General features: G+C 39.1%; 1 protein-coding gene across 1 annotated transcript in view; it reads right to left on the minus strand.

The window, feature by feature from the left end:
• The window catches only part of LOC137272685 (gamma-aminobutyric acid receptor subunit beta-like), a 67,250-nt gene that overhangs the window by 16,499 nt on the left and 29,582 nt on the right, over window positions 1–21,169 (minus strand). Inside the window, exons 4-5 of the mRNA XM_067805063.1 lie at window positions 11,090–11,310; window positions 9,488–9,570 (exon numbers count right to left, since the gene is read on the minus strand). Coding sequence (XP_067661164.1) covers window positions 9,488–9,570; window positions 11,090–11,310 — 304 coding nt within the window. The remainder of the gene's footprint in view (window positions 1–9,487; window positions 9,571–11,089; window positions 11,311–21,169) is intronic.

A 21,169-nucleotide genomic window follows, 5' to 3' on the forward strand; every position in this document is an offset into this window, starting at 1 on the left:
TGTCGTTGATCACAGGATTGTCTGTTCCAGACTTGATTATTTACAGACCGTCGCCATATAGCTGAAATATTGCTGGGTGCGGCGTAAACCTAACCTCACTCACTCACGCGTCGGTTCGTGCCCTTAGAGGATGGTTGAAATATCGTCAGTTCTTGCTGGAGATGAACAGATCTCCTCTGCCCTATCCTGGTACGTAACAAAAGACGCGGTTTGAGCTAGTTTGATTAGGATCCGGATTTCACTCTGGAATTGCTTGGCTCTAGTCTAAATATGCATGTCAGGCAGACCAGAAATTGGCTTGTACCTATGAGGCTTTCGGTTTGGGGAGTGAATGCGAGTCCACCGCTCTTGAGAGCTGCATCTCACTGTCCTTTAAGAAACACAAACTACTGTCGCTACCACTGGCGTCAATAATCTGTTGAAACAATGATTCACATTCCTGATATTGAAGTCATATTTCTAATATGTCACTGATTCTTGTGCCTTTCACCCACTGTCCTCACTTTCACATCTGGTTCACATTCATTGTGACTGGTGGTATGCTGAGGTGTTTTACGCCACACCCAGCTATATTCCAGCTATATGAACGCGCTCTGTAAATAGTAGAGTCTGGACCAGACAATCAAGTGGACGACAACATGATCTACGCAAATGGAATGCGACGAGATGTCAGCGAGCATGCCCACCCGACCTCGTTACTATCCATTTACGACAAACATTGGTTACTAAAAACCAATTCTAACCAAGATTTTGACGTTTGCGGGGATAACAGACCTATGACAAGAAATTACGAGAATAACACACCCCAAACAGGAAAATATATTCAAGGACAACAGATTCAAAACTGAGAAGTATGGAATAAACGACCCAAAAGTAGGAAAGCACTTTATCAACATATCCAAATTGGAAAGAACCAATCAAGAGAAAGGATAAAAAACAGTACAAGTTGTATTGTTGCATTGATGATAAACTTTTCATATTTCAATTTCAACGCTGCTCATTGATTGGAAGTAATACATATCAATAACATCCCTTTCAAAGGCTGTTTCAGAATTGGAAAGAAAATCTACAGATATTCCAAGTAGTCTAGAAAGGTCAGCGTCCTTGATTCACAACCAGCTGTAAGGTAATTCTTCATTTAAAAAATGTAGCAAGAAAATTGCGGCAGAGAGAACTGCCGGTTTGAAGTGCAAACGTGTGGGTCGTTTGAAGATGCTGACTGAAAGATACGTCGGGATCCACACAAAACGCTAATTTGTGATCAGTTACAGAGAAAGCCATCAAACACAGGAATGCAGTCAATCCATGGATCGTAATCAAACCACGACCAACAAACGTATTTCATTGTAGCAATGAATTAAGGTATTTCAACATCAACATTCGCCTGACGTTGTCAGATGGGGACGATACAAAACAGCAGAACAGAAGAAGCAGCCAATGGGTTGTTGAATGGTATTGATTACATCTGACGTGAGGCGTTTCAATATATCTCTCTCAAATTACTCATACACATGAAAAAGGGATCTGCAAGTCGCCAGAATTATTTGGAAACTTTGGTGAGGGGCGGATATTATCTCTTGAAAAACAAAAAAATATGCCCATTTGTTTAACCTGTTAGCATGTATATGGCAATTTAATTGGTTATACAGTCTCAATGAAACATTGAAACGCGTTATCCTTTGACCGTGATGATGTATGCTGAAATGGCTGAATAATTCTTTGAATCAAGTATGTCGTGACGATAGCGTGGATTGAAAAATTATACTCTATGGATATTAAAGACCGTCGAAAATAAAACAAGACAGAGTTGTTGTAGAGTTGTCGGTTCAGATTATGTCTGTGGATATCAGTATCCTCTAAAAGTCCCGCGACATGTTTTGTATTGGAACTATATGTTCCACTTCCAGGTCGGGTAGTCTGAATCAACAAACAGCATGGGTTTCCTTACTGTGGCATCGTTACCTTTGAGAGTCATTGTTCACTGGAAATCAGGTTTTAATGTCTCCCTCTTTACTGTCTAATGCTACCAGCCGTTGAGTATCTGAGTTTTTCATTCAAGTATATTTTTACAGAAATTATCATTGTGAATTCCTTGATAGTAACGTTGTAAATATATATTATTATAATGTCTTGAGGTAAATAGAAACATTCGGAAATAAGGATTCGAATATATTCTAAATATCTGTGTTAAGGCTTTTGCTATAACATTTGTTACCAGTTTTACTGGATGTAAATTCCATTTTCCGAATATTTGTATTTTCCGAAAATATTGTTATGCTATATATTTACAAACACCTATTGGAAACCTATTCACAGCATTGTTGGAGCATGTTACGTTGACATATCATGTGCCCTGTGTAAGGATGGCATACAGTGTAGATGGGCAAAACAAGAAGAGAGAAATATCTTGAACAAGAAGAGAGAGTTTAACATGTTAACAATATGACTAGGCTAGAGAACTTGAACTGTGTGATCAGTCTTAATAATAGTATTGAACATGCCAACGACGTTAACTTGGCCCGTCTCGAATATCCCTTACAAGTTAATTCATTCTTGAATATGTTACCGATCTCGAACACGTTAATCACTTGACTAATATTGAATAGGCTAACAAGTTGACAAATCTAGAACATCTAAGTCACACAATTTTAATTCTAAAATCACACTCTAATATCATGCCCAGTCTCCAACATGCCGAACCTCCAACAACCCGCATATCTTAAATGTGTTAACAACCATGAACAGCCTGCAACTTGCTACCAACGTGACTAATCCGAGGCATTTTTTGAATTGCTTATTCTGAAGATATATATTTTCCTCAAGACATTTGCTATACATATTGTACATGGACACTTATACTCTGTGAATTCTATGGATGCCTAATTTTAATTGATAGAGTTCAATTTACAGAAAATCTCCAACGTCTTAACAACCCACACTTTCACTTTGTTCTTATTGTGAACAGCTTGACAAATCCAAAGCACGTACACAACCTGAAAAACCCAAAGCACTGTAACAAGTTGACAAATGTGGAATATATAAACGACTTTATTTCAGCTGTCACATTTATAGGATATAACCAATGTCCAAAACAACCCTCACGTATATCCTATATTGTGTTAACCGCTATGTTCAATCTGGAATATGCTAACAGCTTGACTAATCAGAAACATGCTAACACCTTCACAAATCGGGAACATGTAAACACCTTCACAAATCGGGAACATGTAAACACCTTCACAAATCGGGAACATGTAAACACCTTCACAAATCGGGAACATGTAAACGACTCAATTGTTATTGTCAGAACGTGACAAACCTTCAACGTGTAAACAATCTCTCTTACATTTTTTAACGTGTTAACAACTATACTGAAACTACAAAGTGCTAACAGCTAGACATATATGAAACATGTTAACATCTTGACAAATCTGGAACCAGTAATCAACTGATCAGTCTGAAACAGCTTAATTCCAATTGTAAAAAAATTAGAACCTAACCAACTCTCACTTATATCTAAACGTGTTAACAACTTTGTCCAATATGGAATTTGCTAACAACTTGACTCATATGTAACATGTTGACAAATTAAGAACATTTAAACACCTTAATTTCAGTTGTCACATTCATGGAACATAAGCAATCTTCAGCATGTTAACAACCATCATGTAAATACTAAATGTATTAGTAACCATGACCAATTTGCAACATGCCAACAAGGTGATTAATCTAAACGTGAACCCGAGACTAATTCATAGTATCAAGCATACCATTACCGATTTTCAATATGTTGACAAGGTGCTTCATCTGAAACTTGTTAGCAATGTGACCAATTTGAAAGGTGTTAACAACTTCAGACGGAAGATACAGTCGTCTTCAGTGAGGGAAGTTTAAAATCGCATATTTACTACACGACTCTACAACAACTTGTGCTCGACTAACAAATCTGATGGCAATGTCTTGTTGACTGTCTTTAAAAGAATCCTTTGTGTCCGAGTAAGAAATGATTGATGTGAAATGTAAACATACTGTGGCTGTGGAGGTATTCACCGTAAGGCTATTGACGAGACTTCAGAATGACCGGATAAAAAATGATCAGACTCTCTCACTTGTTTACACTAGAATAAAGGTGGAAGGAAGGAGCCATAGTGTCGTGTTTCTTTGGATTACATATATTCATTTTGGCATCACGGCTAATCAAATTGCTTACAGTCTCAATACGATCACGACACGTCTCTTCGATCACATGAAGTATTTCATCAGAACCATATACTAGACAGCATATACACGAATCACTTGTGGAAAACGTGGCCATGCTGATCCAGACGCTGAACGCTGCTGGCGAGTATATTTGCCTCTTAGACTCAACGCGAACAGTTTTGTCTACGAAACCTTCCGCGATTTTTTTACGACTTTGTTTTTTCAATCGATGAATACCCATGCCTGGAGATATCCAGAAATCAATCACTTCCTCAGTGTTTTCAAACCCGAAGGGAAAACGCTTCGAAGATTTAAAATAAATATTTGTATCTTTGTCAAACCCTGAACATTGTTCAAATAACATTCAAACTTCCAAGCCTGTGTTCGTTATAAAGCTACGCCTTTTTCCGAGTGTGCCCTACTCCACCCTGGTTGGATCTCGTTCAGACATATCCATTTGTTACACACCTCCCATACTCAGTGTTTCAAGAACAAAACCGAACAATTCCAAATGTTATTGATAGCTTTCACTAAAATTCTTGACGACTAGGGTGACAAAAACATCACCAAGTAAACAAAACGTCTCTGGTTATCGTATGAACTTGAAGAAAATCGATGAGATAGAATCAATAAAACTGCCTATCACTGAATGTTTTGTTGAAGACGTTGAGTATTTGTTATTAAATCCCAGTATTGGTTGCAAAAAATGAGGTAAGGTTTCCACAGCAGGTGATCAATAAAGACATTTTTTAATGACTTAATTTACTGCAATACGATGCCACAAACGCCTTCTTGCTCACATGAAAAAGATTTTATATTCATTTTAAAGCTGGGAGTGAATGGCTGTATATAAGGCTGTGCTATTTAACTTGCTATCAATGTTGTGTTATTGGGTGCCATTCTAACTTGGAAAAAATGTGTTCGAAAAAAAATACGTTCAGGTCAGAGAGGCTTACACTGGTGGTTCAAAGCGTGGATGTGTGCACCCCAACAATGTAAGATGGACAATTTGTATGATTTCATCGTATGTCGTCGTCAACACACTTGACGATTGTAAATAAACGTTCACCTATAAAACATGACTAGGTAGTGTCTGCGACACTGATGTATGAACAAAGAATAAATAACCTGTCTCGGCGCCAGACGAATTTTGATCTGACGAATAAAAGTTCCACGAGCAAAAATGTCATATATTTCTCACTTAACATTTACATATATGACTAGTGAGATATGGTGTTGTTTGGTTTAAATACTAACGCCACACTCAGCAATATTCCAGCTCTATGAAGGCAGTCTGCAAGTAATCGAGTCCTCGAGACAATCCAAAGATTGATATCATGAGCATCGATCTACGCTATTGGCATAACCAAGGCAGATAATCTGATAAACCTTTACGACATAAATGGCATGCTGAAGATCGCTACTCGGATCAGTAATGGTCTTGTTTTGCTATGTAATATTTGCCTAACATGGCCGATGCTCCATATCCATCCAGATGAGGTTGAAACTATTGAAAACATACTACCAATTGGTTATCAGGCATTCTGTACTTAATAAATGTACGCTAAGTTTAAGAATCATCTCACGGAAATGCCTATATATGTTTAACCATAGCAACAAAGTTATACTTAGAAAAAGCAATGCATAATTTTAGATCTCTGAATATGCCTTCTAATTGGGCTAACACTTCATCAATATATACGATCGAACGCAATTAAAATTATTTTTTAAAGGAAGATGTGATTTAATGTCGGTCTGATATGACATTTTGGCTGTTTGATTTATCGACGGACTGCAGAGTGTGTGTAATTTTGATGTTAAAATCATTTTTGGAAACGGAAATCTATACTACGAGACACGTGCCCAGGAAAGGAAAATCAATGCTCAAGCGAAACCACTTTCAGATAGGACTTAAAATCGAATCAGTCTCTTACAAATATGAACCATTGCGAATAAATCCCGCAATTACTTATCTAGAGGGCACATAAATTTGATTTATAGAATTATATGTATACATTTCATTTCTGATGTTGTATAATGTCAATCTAGAAGACGCCGAGGGAGACTACTTTCGTAGAGACTGTTTGTATTGTTGACTGTACAAAGAATATACCCCGGTGGCAACTTTTTTTTTAGCAAAAAACCGTATCAATTACATATCTTCTTCAGTGGGTTTGCTGAATACGCTATAGAAATGGAGTACTGTTATCATCGGGCACACAAGCAAGACGGTCATATTCATCCAAGATGATATGTATTGACAGAAGACTTGCCTGTGCATTTTCAAATTTGGCACTGACGTCATAGAGGCAGTGATTTCTGCCGATCTCGTCCTTCAGAAACAAACACATTGACACTAAAGAACACTGTCTAGATACATTGTGCATGTTTGTTTGTCTCCTGTTTAAGGCTGTATTATTTAGCAATTTTCCTGCTGTATGCCGGCGGTCTGTAAATAAGCGAATCTGGAACAGTCTACCCTTTGACATCATGAGCATTGATCGACGTCAATGGGATATGGTGACACGTGTCAACCAGGTCAGCGTGCCTGACCACTCGATCATGTTGGAAGCATTGGTTGCTGAAGACCAATTCTAAAACCTAAATCTTCATGGTGTTAAAGTTAGTAAATGACGATGCATTGAATAACGGATGTAACATTCACACACTACATTCCCTTGATATATGATATTAAGTCTCATTGGTCGTGATACTGGTAGTATACGTATTGTTTCCGGAAATAATTGGTGATAGTATCGTCTGATGGGTTCCGTACATGTGACATGTCATGACACTGATAGTATTTTATACGAGAAAGGCTTTGAGTTGAGTGAGTTGAGTTTCACGCCTCACACAAAAAAGGCTTTGAGAAAGTAGGATCACTGTCTGGTACCCAGGGTGTTAAGTTTGAAAATGCGATGTGCCTTTGAGCTAGACATACAGTGATGGAGGGAAACAAACCGCTTAGAGCATGTTTGTATATGGGATGGAATACAGCGCTATATAAATACCCATACAATGATTTCACGAGACCGGATAGCATATAACTAGGGGTCGCGTAAGCCGAAATACGGTTAAGACGAAGCCATTTGCTCGAAGTGACTAATGAGGTATGTTCCTATTGCGTAGCTTCTGTGGGTTAGACTGGCTGGTTCATAAAAAGAAATAAAGAATTTATTTGTGTTGATATTATTCTAATTCACATGTCTTAGATTTTTTATTACGTTATATTTGTAAAACACAAGGTTAAAAGACTCATTTATATGATAAATTGCGATTTTTCACTGTGCGTTCTGTCAATATTGAGCTTGTCTAAAAAGCATGATATTGCAATGCACATATCACGGACTAAGTACTTCGGAAGACGACAAACAGGACATCATACAGCAGTCGGAATGTGATTGACTTGTCACACAATGGTGCGTTCCATTACAACGTGGACACTCCAACCTGATCTTAATGTCCTGCAGGCATGTTTTAGTGCTTTTCAGGAAATACTGTATTTGCATTTTCAGAGAATTTTATGGACTCATGGTAAAGGGGGTACTATCGTTGTCAGACTGGCTTGGCATATGATCTGACTTTTTATTGTACATCTAATCTTGCGGATCAATCGATTTGAAACAGACATCAAATGGCAAGCCAATCTTTAGATGTCATTCAGACGGTGCTATCTATTTGAGAGATGACATTCTAGAAATTGCGCTGTCACTGTCATACTTAATAGCATCGCAGTTTACGTCTTTTTCACTCCATTGTAAGACCGCCCGTTGTAAGTAATCATTGTCGTAAAAATTTAGGTTAAAAACGAACCATCAGCTCAGATATGTTGAGGCAAAGTTTCTTTAATAAGACACAAAAACAATTTTGATCAGCACGAAGGAAATGTTATGTTTAAACAGCAAAACAAAGCTTATGGGTTTCTTGAACTGACACGCAATTTTTCATGTTCCCCTACATCATGTATTTTTGTAGAACGTTACGTAAACGAGAGAATGTATGCAGCTACGAATCACTTTCAAATTAGCAGTATTTTCAAGCAGGAATGTATTTTTGTAGGCTCGTCGGCTACATCTGCGAATAATGTTTATTTTGCGTTGGGTTTCGCTTATTTATTGCATGTAATAGCTATCTCGGCATACCTGACTGTCTTCAATAATGAGATTCTTTCCGTACAGAAGAAACACCTTATCACTCTTAGCAAGACAAGATCCAAGATGTCAACTGTGGACCTACTTGTCAATATTAAGAAGACGATTATTGAAACTTTTGCATTCGAAATCTCGAACACTATCGAGGACACGTGAAGGTCCAGAAAATAATACAACATAAATACTTCCCACAGGATCATAATGAGCCATCACAATGTGCCGTCATATCCAGGGATTGTGTCTGTAGTCACAAGCTGAACTAGGTTAAAAGATATGCATAACCTAATTATCAAAACAGAAAGAACCTAAATACGTGTATATGTGTGTTGACTTTTAGGTTATTCTTTGAAATAATGAGCGTATACTTTAATAATTTAATTATATAACGTATATTCAATGCAAGTAACTGTCATGAATTCATGCGGAGCGAAGCGGTAGCATAGTGGTTAAAGCGCTCGCTCATCACGCTGAAGACCCGGGTTCAATTCCGTCAATGGGTATAATGCGTGAAGCCCATGTCTGGTGTCCCCAGTCGAGACATTGCTGTACCATTGCTAGAATAGGCGTAAAACCAAACTCACTCACTCACTCATTATAACGTTATTCAGATATTAACAAATAACCAGAAACACATGATATACATTGACTTTGTTATGATGCACACTGCTGAATAATGAAGTTATTTAAACCTAATTTATAATGGATACCTCACAGATGACACCTATTTCAGCAGGGTTTTTTGGTCCATCCTAACCTCGATGGAGGCTGGGCAAGAGTCAATTTCTTTATGCCATTTTACCCTTTGAGAGTAATCATAACAGACGCAAATACTCGACATGATAGTTTAAAACAATGTGCAAAGAAACGTGGCTACTGTTAAAAACACAATATGCTTCAAAGTAGCTGTAGTAGGAGGCAAACCCTAGACGTATAAAAACAAGACGAAAGATCAAAGAAAATGTAGTTCCATGAAAATAGCATAAAAACTGTTTTCTTGAACGTTAGGTTTCTCCAACACGTACTGCTTTAGGTTAGACATGTTGCAATGAATATTTTTCTGTTTCCAGACTACTGGTTCAGAAGCAAGAGCGTTGATTAAATCGAATCTATTTCAACTGTCAGTATGGTGTACTTACAACTTTCAATCTCAACTGAACACTTTTGCTGGTCGAGGGGATAATTATGTAAATCCATCATACATGCCAGAGTTGTCGTGAACCTGGAAACAATTAAAGTTACATGAATCAACCTAGGCATCATGCAATTCACGAAACAAGCTTGGAATTGGTTTTCGTAATAAAACACAAGAATGAAGAGGGAAAAAAGTATCCGCTGAGAAAGACAGGTCAGTTGGGAACAGATATTGTATGTTTAATCACAGTTGGGTGTGTTACTGTGAATGACTTCTTAAAAAGTAATTGTTTAATTATACATTTCCGGAACAAAATATCAATTTGTAAGCCTCTGTTGTCAAATATGAATAAAAAGGTTTAATTTGTTTGGCTGAAGATTCAATTTAAAACCGCCATTTACATCTTTGTTAAAATTATTGACACAGCAATTCTCATCGGTATGAGCTGACGCCGAGTGTAACATGCCCTTTTTGACATATCGATATGAGGTGTCAGAGTGACCATTTATGTAATATGCACTTTTATGACATCGATATGGGGTGTCAAAGTGACCATTGTTGCAAGTTTTTCTTCAATGACACATCAATATGAAGTGTTATAGAGTGTCATTAACATAATGTGGCCTGCTCTGTTACATCGATATGGGTGTTGCAGAGTGCTCTTCTCTGACACTTCGATATGAGGTGTCAGAGTGACCGTTCATGTAACATGCTTTTAAGTCACATTGATGTGTATATTCAGATGTCGTGCTTTGCATGACCAGCAGAACAAACATTGTTTCCTTGTCTACATAGTTTTATCCATCTTTGAAATTTTCATGCACGTTAAAAATAAAGCATACGCAAAGTTGAATATTAACTACTATGTAATATACGAGAGGTCTGTAAGATCGTGCGTGGTCACATGAAGTGACAGAAGAACCTTTTCCTTTAGAAAGGTCTATGGTGACCTTAAACAAGTAGTGGTTTCTAGATCCTAGCAGATTGAGATAGGGACTTTGCAAACTTTCAGGATCTTTAGAGGGAAATCAATGCATTTTTCAAGCATCCACTTTAACGTGATTTAACATCAAAGAAAACATTTGAGACTGAATAAAGGAATAGTAGCTTTTCGTGGTAGAAAATCGGTTTCATATTGATTACATTGACAACTTCTGCAAACTGAAGGAATCCTAGTTACAGATAGCTCCTTCTGACCTCTTAACGGTACTTTGGTAAACCTTGCCGCATTAGGCCTGTGTATATACGGTCTTAACGACAACTGGAGAATAGGAGAGATAGTTGATGATTGGCGTAATGACTTTAAAATGCAGATACCACATGTCGCTAAGCCCTTCTGAACGTCTTTACTAAACCTGTTGACTTATAAACCCATATACACATTGAATAATAAAACGTGAAAGGTATTTCGTTTCGTATAATTTAATTTGCGATTTTCAAAATTGCTTGACAAGACATCCGTAACGTTTTGGATTGCATTCATTCTAATTTTGAAAATTGAGAATACATTCAAATTAATTCGTTGCGCGTAATGTAATTTGGACGATGGAGCTTTAATTATTGTGTCTCCGCTGGAATACATTTCAGTGCTAGATCAAAAACTCACCTCATTCCATAAACGATTGATCCGTTGGCATAGAGACGAATCATTTTATTTTTTTCCGTGACATCATGAAGATATGAGTTTTTGTCATTGGCCAGGAACGTGTCAGGTACCCATATCCTCTCGGCAAACTCTCCCGTGAGCGTCATACTTTCGTTGCCTCCCGAGAACTGGAGCCGATCATCCCGCCAGTATTGGTTTAAATACATGGTTATTGTATAGTCCTGTCAACAGATCAAAGGAAGATATGATTCAATATGCAATAATTTGAAATGATTTGACATTCATGGAAAATGATCATACAGAGTACATTAGTAATAATATCTACACATAAATATTAATAATATTCTCAAATAGCATTGATACAGCTTCATCAACCATATACAATAATAGCTGTTTGGCCTGTTTTTCCATCAGCTGGGTTCAACTCTAACCTTGAAACGACAATATCAAAGCAATATAACAACCCATTCATCAACTTTATTGGTAAAGATCAACTATTCAATAAACATGTTATGAGCGTAGATTTAGTAGAATCTAGTCACGCGGTGCTTTGATCGACCAATCGGAATTAAGCCATATTTGCATAGGCATGGATGAGAAGCGTTATTTCACAAGCATGAATAAGTATGCCTGTACACACCATTGAGCACATCAGGCAATGAAAGTTCAAGGGTGTTCTGTCTACTGACTGACGTGACATATTCTGTTGCAATGTCATGAATGATCTTGAAGCATTGATCAATGTGGGGCAAGGAAAAACGACCATATTTATATGAATATTTATCCCCGATGATATAAAACTGGATAAGCATTATGCAGACAAATATTATGAATAACATCTTCTTTATTGTTAGTGTGCGTTGTTCCGATACAGATTCTTGTACCGTCGTCAAGCAGAAATGTTAGCATAAAGTGGAGGCAATACATACTTAGTGAGTGAGTGAGTTTAGTATTACACCTCACTCAGAAATATTTAAACAGCGGTCTGTAAATAATCAAATCTGAACCAGACATTCCAGTGATCAACAGCATGAGTATAAATCTGCGCAACTGGGAAGCGATGAAGTGTGTCAACCAAATCAGCGAGCCTGACCACCCGATCCCATTAGTGGCCTCTTACGACAAGCATGGGTTACTGAAGGCAAGTATTCTAACTCGGATCTTCACGTGTAGCATGCTAAATATAACAAAGACAGCTAGAGAACAGGATAAAAAAACATAAGTGTCGTTAACATAGAGACCCTCTTATGCAGCTTCGTCAAATGCTTCTGACATCAATGTGTTTTTACTTCTACAGCAGCTTCTCATCGTCTGGTTACTGTTTTTACTTCTACAGCAGCTTCTCATCGTCTGGTTACTGTTTTTACTTCTACAGCAGCTTCTCATCGTCTGGTTACTGTTTTTACTTCTACAGCAGCTTCTCATCGTCTGGTTACATGGAGTCCAGGTAGCGAAGTTACATATGTTACATTGGGGGTACTAGTTTAGTTGATTGTTCTATACTGAGTAGTACATGTTGTCCTATTCGCGATTCGAAAGCAAACTCCTAAGAATAACTCTAGCTGACTCGGCAAGCTGAAAGGCAGTGTGTATTCAAAGATAAAGGTCTTGATGCAAGCGTTTCTAGGTGTTTCCATACACATAAAACACCCCAATTACTCTTCAGCATTTTACTACCCAAGAGTGCTGTGATGTAGCCTAGTCACGGTGTTGACCCGGGTTCGCTTCTCCACATGGTACAACGTGGGAAGCCCATTTCTGCTGTTCCCTACTTTGATGTCGTTACTCACTCACTGACTCACTCGGGAAACACGTAACACACATAGTCTACTTATTTTTCACATATCCGTTGAAGATGATCTGTGTGAAAGCTCTATCCAACGACCCGTAAAGGTCCCGGGGTAGAATTGGCCTTCAGCAACCCATGCTTGCCACAAAAGGCGACTATGCCTGTCGTAAGAGGCGACTAACGGGATCGGGTGGTCAGGCTCGCTGACTTGGTTGGCACATGTCATCGGTTCCCAAATGCGCAGATCGATGCTCATGTTGTTGATCACTGGATTGTCTGGTCCAGACTCGATTATTTACAGACCGCCACCACATAGCTGGAATATTGCTGAGTGCGGCGTAAAATTAAGCTCTCTCACTCATTCACTCTATCACCCATTAGCATATGACGACTTCTTAACTGTGACCAGTGACATCATGGTTAGTATATATATAGGGTTATTCACATTAAAAAAGCTGACATCCATAAATCTTGCTTTTCCTTTCTTATATATACTTGACCTATCTGCACCATTCCACTGAATGCGTTCTCGACAGTATCAATAGAGAACATGACGTCTTCTGGGTATTGATGAATGGTACATACAAAGTGCCAGAGGATTAGCTCTCTCTGTGCTTTACACGTATTTCCGTGGATAATTACTTGAGACAGAATAATTCGTTGAAATGTACTATGGTCCACTGGATGGTAATCTCGATCTGGTCGTTATCTGTGGACCGGAGGATGCTTCGTCTCATCGAGAATACCTCGAGCAATTGTGGCAAATTTTGAAGTAATTTTGTATTAAGATTCCGACGCTTTTAAATCTGCAAGAAATATTCGGAATTTTGTAACGCTTAATGGAGCTGACCATTCCATAACGTAACTGAAACACTCTTCAACGATTCGCGTCAGTATACAATGAAGACCAATGAATTGTTCGAGAAATTTAACAGGATCATAACGTGTGGTTCATAAACTGAAAGGCCAATCACAAATATCAGGTCAAAATTATATCACCTTTGGAAATACCGACTGGATGATAAGCTGATACAAATAATAGAATACAGAATCATGTCCTGCCAAGTCAGAGTGTTTTGTTCATCTTGGGGTAGCCTAGTGGTTAAAGCATTCACTCGTCATGCCCAGGACCTGGGCTCGATTCTCAACATGGGTACAAAGTGTGCATTCAATTTCTGGTGTCCCCAGCTGTGACATTGCAGGACTATTGCCAAAGGCGGTGAAAAACTATATTCACTCTCTATCTGGCAGTAAATCAGTAATTCTTTGGAGAGACATTATGGAACCTCATGGCAATACTGCACTCTCGATAATGACAATACTACAGCGAAGATCACATAATGGGTGATCAAGTCATCAAGGTACGTCATTGGAACTGCCTACACAATATGTTTAAGGGGCATTTAAGTATACAGTCAAAGTACACAATATTTGTGAATTTGGGTTTTTGAATATCATGCGTGTGTGGTTTTTTTGGCTTTCGTTTTAGAAAAGGTACCAGTTCCTTTATCAAAGTCTTTAACTCTGTCGTCACTCTGTCTTCAAGTCACGGCTCGAGAATGACAATGTATGGTAACATAACACCCCCCAACATTCATCTAGTACCATGAAGTCATTATGATCAATACAGAATATTCATTCCATTCTCTTATCTTCAAACGATACTTCAGCAATTGGAAATTCAAATGCGAGATTCCCCGAACGTGGATGGGTGTTGATGACATCTGACATGGTTAGCAAAGCCATCTTTCACTTCAGTGTGGTTATATTGACCAATCAGTGGGGCTGATGGGCCAAAGTCACCGCTGGCATTGAGTTCCATATTTTCTGGGTCATCACTATTCCTGACCTAGATGCTTGTGTGAGTCTTCCAGAAAGTTCTCGTCTACGACTAGCGGCACAAAACAGCCAATCTGTAGCACCAACCATCACGGATATCTCCTTTTAGACCATGGATTATGGAAAAATTGGTCTGTCAAGATAGCATAATATTTCCTGTGATAGATGTCAAGTTCTATAGATTGTACATTGCAAAAGGATGCGTTCGAAATTGTGTTTGAATGGCATGAAAGATAAAAGAAAGGTTATCCATAGCCGTCGAAGCATTGTGAATTTGACAAATGCAGCACGCATTTATGCGGTTTCAATAAGGAATCACAGCTGAGACTCCTAGTTTCTCCTAGTCAGTGGATGTTATTTCTCAAGGGAAGTATTTCATGCTCAAATGCTGTCGTGATTTGAAACAGGCCTTGCATGTCAGCCTGGCACACGTTGCTGACAACGACATAATGTTGATATGCGACAACATGAACGCTAAAACAGCAGCAACAACACACACAGAGCATGAAGAAAAAGCTGAAATTATTACTAACAAACTAATGGTTTTGTCATGCCAAGATAGCAGACATTTCTCTGTGGAAAGATTAGATGTTAAAACAACTGGGATCACTGCAGTTGTCGATTTAGAAGTAGAAGTAGGCGTTGTCACCCAAAGCCTCCCGACATTTGCCAAATTGTTGTCAATGTTCAGAAGCAATGACAATAATTATATTAATAAATAATAATTCTAAAACACACTAGTATTACAACCAGGCTGACAGTATAATCAGTGATCACTGACAATATAAGCAGTTTGTATAGCCAGCGAAATTTAACCAGACTGACATTATAACCATACAAGCATTATAACCAGTGGCATTACAACCATACAATCATTATTACCAGTGGCATTACAACCATACAATCATTATTACCAGTGGCATTACAACCATACAATCATTATTACCAGTGGCATTACAACCATACAATCATTATTACCAGTGGCATTACAACCATACAATCATTATTACCAGTGGCATTACAACCATACAATCATTATAACCAGTGGCATTACAACCATACAATCACTATTACCAGTGGCATTACAACCACACTGAACATTCTAACCAGTGGCATTACAACCATACAATCTCTATAACCAGTGGCATTACAGCCATAGAATCACTATAACCAGTGACATTATAACCACTGGGCATTATACCCAGTGACGCCCAGTCTAACCAGACTGGCGTTGCAACCAGTCACGTTATAACCAGGAATTCTGCTTTGAGGTAATCCGTTCTAAAAACAACCCCAAAACATCACCATATAACCAGAGTGGCATTATAACCAGCGAGCCTTGCCAAATTTAGAAACTACAACAGCATGAACAACAAGAGCTCCCACGAGTGCAAACGCTAACGTGGAATTTGCTCTAGGAACGTCTTCGCCAAGCTCTCTCTGTACTGGAAAAACCTGACTGACGCGGGAATATAGCACGACGTCATTCCAAATGTTACATCTACCTAACATCCTTGCACAGACAGCTACTTGACATTATTTACACCATTGGCACCGCTAACCTTCCTTACAGAGTTCCAATCCACTGTGCCAAATGAAATTCAAACACGAACATAAAAGCAGCTTAACTCCGAGCCATGGTCTCAATTGTACCTAATAGATTTGACTCCTGTAGAATATTCATCAGCTTTTCGATGAAGCGAGTTGATCACATTATCACGAGCTAGACCATCCACAACGAGGTATGCTAAGTCACCAACGCTGCCTATTACTCGATTCCCCAATTTTTGTGGTTTTGCTAGAGTAAGTTCTTCTGACGGACCTCTCGGAGGGCATGACGTTCTTATGGAAACTACTTGAACCGCGGTTTTCATGATCAGGGAGTTCTGTTTCTTTGAAACAGGAAATAGATGGGTTTCTTTACATCCTAGCCTTCAGAAGGTGCAGCTGGCTACATTCTCATTTGAATTTTTATATCTATATGGATTCCCGTTGATGCATCGTCGGAGGGAAATCTTTGAGAGACGTGCTTTTTCGGGCCCGGGGAATAGATTACGTTGTCTTGACATCGACCGGGGACCCCAGTGATAGAAGAGGGCATTTATCCATGTCTCATACTCGTCAAAAACATAACGATGTTACCTTCCAGGGTTTTGCAGACACTGATCTCTGCATCCTTAATATCAGATTTATCAGTGCTGTTTGTCATGGTTTTCAACGCCTCCAAATTATATCTCTTTCGGCAATTATACACGTGAAAAGGCACGTGCATAAATTAATTAGATATCTCGTCATCTGTTCATGACATCGCTTATTTAGACGTAAATCAGCTTGCAAATGCTCATACATGAAAGATTGTTCGTTTTGCTGCTTTAACACAGTGTATCCATGGTATCGAATCCGGATCTTCGACGTGACGAACGAACGAACGAATGGTTTATTCACTTGGCTACCCCCATTGTTAAAAATGACAGTATTCGTCCGAATTCTGAATAATGAAATTCTGATTAGCACTTTAACTAAATATGAAACACCACAGCATAGTAATAACTAGTTTTGGCTATCCTTTCGTGTGCAAGAGGAAATAGCAGTGGAATTCATTTGGATGACTACTAAATATCACCGATGACACTCGGTGCTCCAAAGGGAAGGCGTAGCCGAATACACTTGCTTCAAATTACTCTTTTTTTAATGCAGGCAAAATATTACTTCCCTCGGAGAAGTATCATATTATAACTCATACAAGATCACACATATACAGATATGATAACAAGCGTAAAAGTCAAAGCAATATTTGAAACTTGTAAAATACAACTTGTAGATGAAAGTGATACAGGGTTTTAGAATACATAATATTTCAGCCATGAAAGAAGACGTATGGACACGTGAGATTGGACAAATAGGTGAACTGTGGTATCCTTTCAGAATGGTTTGCAGACCTTCAGTTAACGCATGGTAATAGTGGGTGCGTGGAATATCATCTTTTCTTTGAACAAAGAATTAACATCAACTGACTATGAAGTACCACTCACGTAACAACGTCTAAGTTAATCTGTTCTTTTGCAGACCCGTGAAAGTCTGGGTTAGAATACTGGCCTTCAGGAACCAATGCTTGTCATAAAGGGCGACTAACGGGATCGCGTTGTCAGATTCGCTGACGTGACTGACGCATGTCATCGGTTCCCAGTTGCACAGAACGATGCTTGTCGTGTTTATCACCGGATTGTCTGGTCCTGACTCGATTATTTACAGATCGCGGCCATATAGCTGGAATATTGCTGAGTGCGGCGTAAAACTAATGCTCTCACTATTCTTTGTGTAACTGGTATTCTAGGATGTGAAAATGTAAAAGAAAAACTTGAAAAGCTGTGGGTCATTGCCCCGAAGTTTCGATACCCACGATACATGGTGACCCTAACATGTTTTGTTTGAGCGTTGCGGAAAGCGGAGTAAAACTATGCTCAGTAACTGATTTCAAAATGTCTACTTCAGAACTTGAGCCATAGCAGTTCGAAATACGATTTTCTTACCTCAAACAATAAATTCGTTTCCTGACTGGCTAAAACGCTCTTATTTTCAATGTACCTCACTTACAAACGAGGTACATTGCAATGTACCCTGCTGTCAGAGGCAACTCATTTGGTACTTCGTGGTAGTACTTCCATATCTCGAATAACATTGAATCACGCATGTTGCACGGAAATAACCGATGTTTTGCGAATGCAAATGGGGGGAATGAAGATAATTCTAAATTTGTCTTTCTTGTGTGGTCTGCAAAATCTAGCGATGGCTACGAAAAGATTCGCGTCGACTTCCAATAAATAAAATTGTGACAAAAACGTTCAAATATGAATATTGAGAAGAAGGGGAATTACACCGAGGCGATTTTACTAGGACAGTACCTGCGGAAAAATGAGCAAAATGCAAGATTCGAATCGTTGGATTCACACAGGATGATTTGCAGTATACGATCCGATACCCATGTGCCAAACAGTTCAAAACTAACATTCAGGTGTTCTGTAAGATAAATACGTCCTTCCCTGGTCCCCCGGGGACCACGAGTTGATGTAAGTACCCTCGATGTTTGTTTATGCTTCCGTTACCTTCGGGCTCTGGGAACATAAACAAACATCGAGGGTACATCAATCCGTGTCCGACTTTTGAGCAGTGATTATAGGTATATCATGTTGCCTTGAAATCTTTTTAATATGATACGTGTGTCGAAGTGTTGCGTGCCTGAGGGTGATAGGAGTAATATATACCAAACTGAAAACAGTCACTTGTGTAACCATGGTAAATTGCCAACATGACATAAAAATTCCGGACTTTTCCAATAAAGACTGTTCTCAAACCACTACAGCGAATCGTATCCTCATCTTCAAACACATCTGGTTACGAAATGTACGAATAATTAGAAATATTGCGACATTTTCAGAAGACGTTTACAACCCAAACATATTTAGATATTCCTGGCTAATCTGAGTCAATTCCCAGTCACTGCTCAGAATATGCGAGTCCCGTGAAAACGAGAATGGTTTGCCATCAAACCTATCAGATTAAACGCTCGCTGGCTGATTTAGCGGTCTACCAATAACACTGGAATGTGCTAACGTCCGAATGAACTCCTTTTGTCAACAAGGGGGACCAGATTTATGAGCGTTGTGGGAGCTTGTGCAACTCTTTTCCCCTTCAAGACACGGTGTTAGAGAACATGTGTATCCGCGCTTACGACATCACTTTACAACGTCTTATTAGGATGAACAAAATAATTTGGGAAAATCTCCTGATTCTAAGGCTGAGATTGTCTTCGATATCGTGTAAAGAACGCTGACCAGTGGTCAAGGGGCCATCGATTGGGTAGTCCACCGACGGGATCGGGTAATTAGTAGCCCAAGGAAGCCTTTCCTCAAGACACATATATGGATCGGTCAGTTTCATTTCGTCCCTCGAGGCGTCCGATGAAGTCACGGATGGTTGATAATCTACAAGTGTGTGGGTCATCGTGATTTTCGGAATAAAAGTGTTCATCCTCGAAAATTTGTACTTATCCTTGTGATAAATGTGGACTGTGTGCAACCTAAGAACACGTGAAGTGGATTATGTTAGATAAGGTATCGATTGCTTGTCAAGGACAGACAGGATGAATTCTCTATGGTATTAATCTCTTAGTTCTGTTGGCCAACGAATCGCCATTCCCAAATAACCTGCTCATATATAATACTTAACATAGCGTTAATATTTGATATAATACAAATGAGCTCTTGTTTGTGAATACTGTTACATAAACTTGGAAAAAATTAGAAACATATATCGATTTGCTGACTATGTACTGTAAAGCTGGAAAACGGTGTGTCACGAAAATGATACGAGAATGAGTACTTAAAGAAAATCGCTATCAAACTGATGCGATACATCTTGCTTCTCGCATCACCTTTACATTTCAGAGTGAATTATGGCTCTGTCGGTATGGTGGAAAAAAGTCATGGTGAAGGGAAACAGACAAGGGCTATCAAACCGATGGTCCATCGGCATAAGCGACGGTGGGGTAGCCTAGTGGTTAAAATGTTTCCTCGTCAAGCCAAATACCTGGATTCGGTTTCCAACGTTGGCACGATGTGTGAAGTCTATTTCTGGTATCCTCATTGTGATATTGTTGGAATATTGCTACAACCGACGTAGGGCTATGCTCACTCCCTCATCGGCGTAGGGGACTGAATCATAAGCTACTTCACTATCTGTCCCATATGTCAAACTAACGGAGTTCATACATGTACAGTGAAAGCTGTCTAAACCGGCACTCATTTGGGACTGAGGAAATATCCGGTTTGGACAATGTGCCGGATTGTAGAGCTGATGGTAAATGTACAAGCTATAACTCTGACTGAAATTTTATGCCAGCGTTAACAACGTGCCGGATTGGACAGATGTCGGTTTTGACAACTTCCATTGTATTGTACTGCCACATGTGCCAATATTACACGTGAGATCGATCTGAGAGAATAGCTATAGACACAAGGCATAGTCACACAGGAAATCACTCGACTAATCAGTACCATCGGTCGTGGGTTTTAGTGTTTAGGGAGCCGCGCGACTGTATTTGAACTGTGTATGTTCACCGGTTTGGGGAAATGAGATAGAAATAACGAGCCTTAGTCTAAGCAATCATCAGGATTCCAGCCAATTAATACTCCCTAACAACTAAATCAGATCTAGCCTAATTTATGCCAGTGGCACAGATCCTTGTCTCATCCTGAAACGCACATTCATACCAGAACCCTAACCAAGGGTGTAAAACAAGTCTGGGCTGCCATGACAACCGACGACCGTTTTCGGTGGACTTCCGGTAGAGCCTTACAAGACAACACTAGATATGCAGCGCCATCTTCGTTGGGATACGCTCATGCGTGCCATGTTTTCTCTCAATAATACCCAAGAGTCTAGACGGGAAGCAA

This window comes from Haliotis asinina, chromosome 2, assembly GCF_037392515.1.
Source record: "Haliotis asinina isolate JCU_RB_2024 chromosome 2, JCU_Hal_asi_v2, whole genome shotgun sequence".
Lineage (NCBI taxonomy): Eukaryota > Metazoa > Mollusca > Gastropoda > Lepetellida > Haliotidae > Haliotis > Haliotis asinina.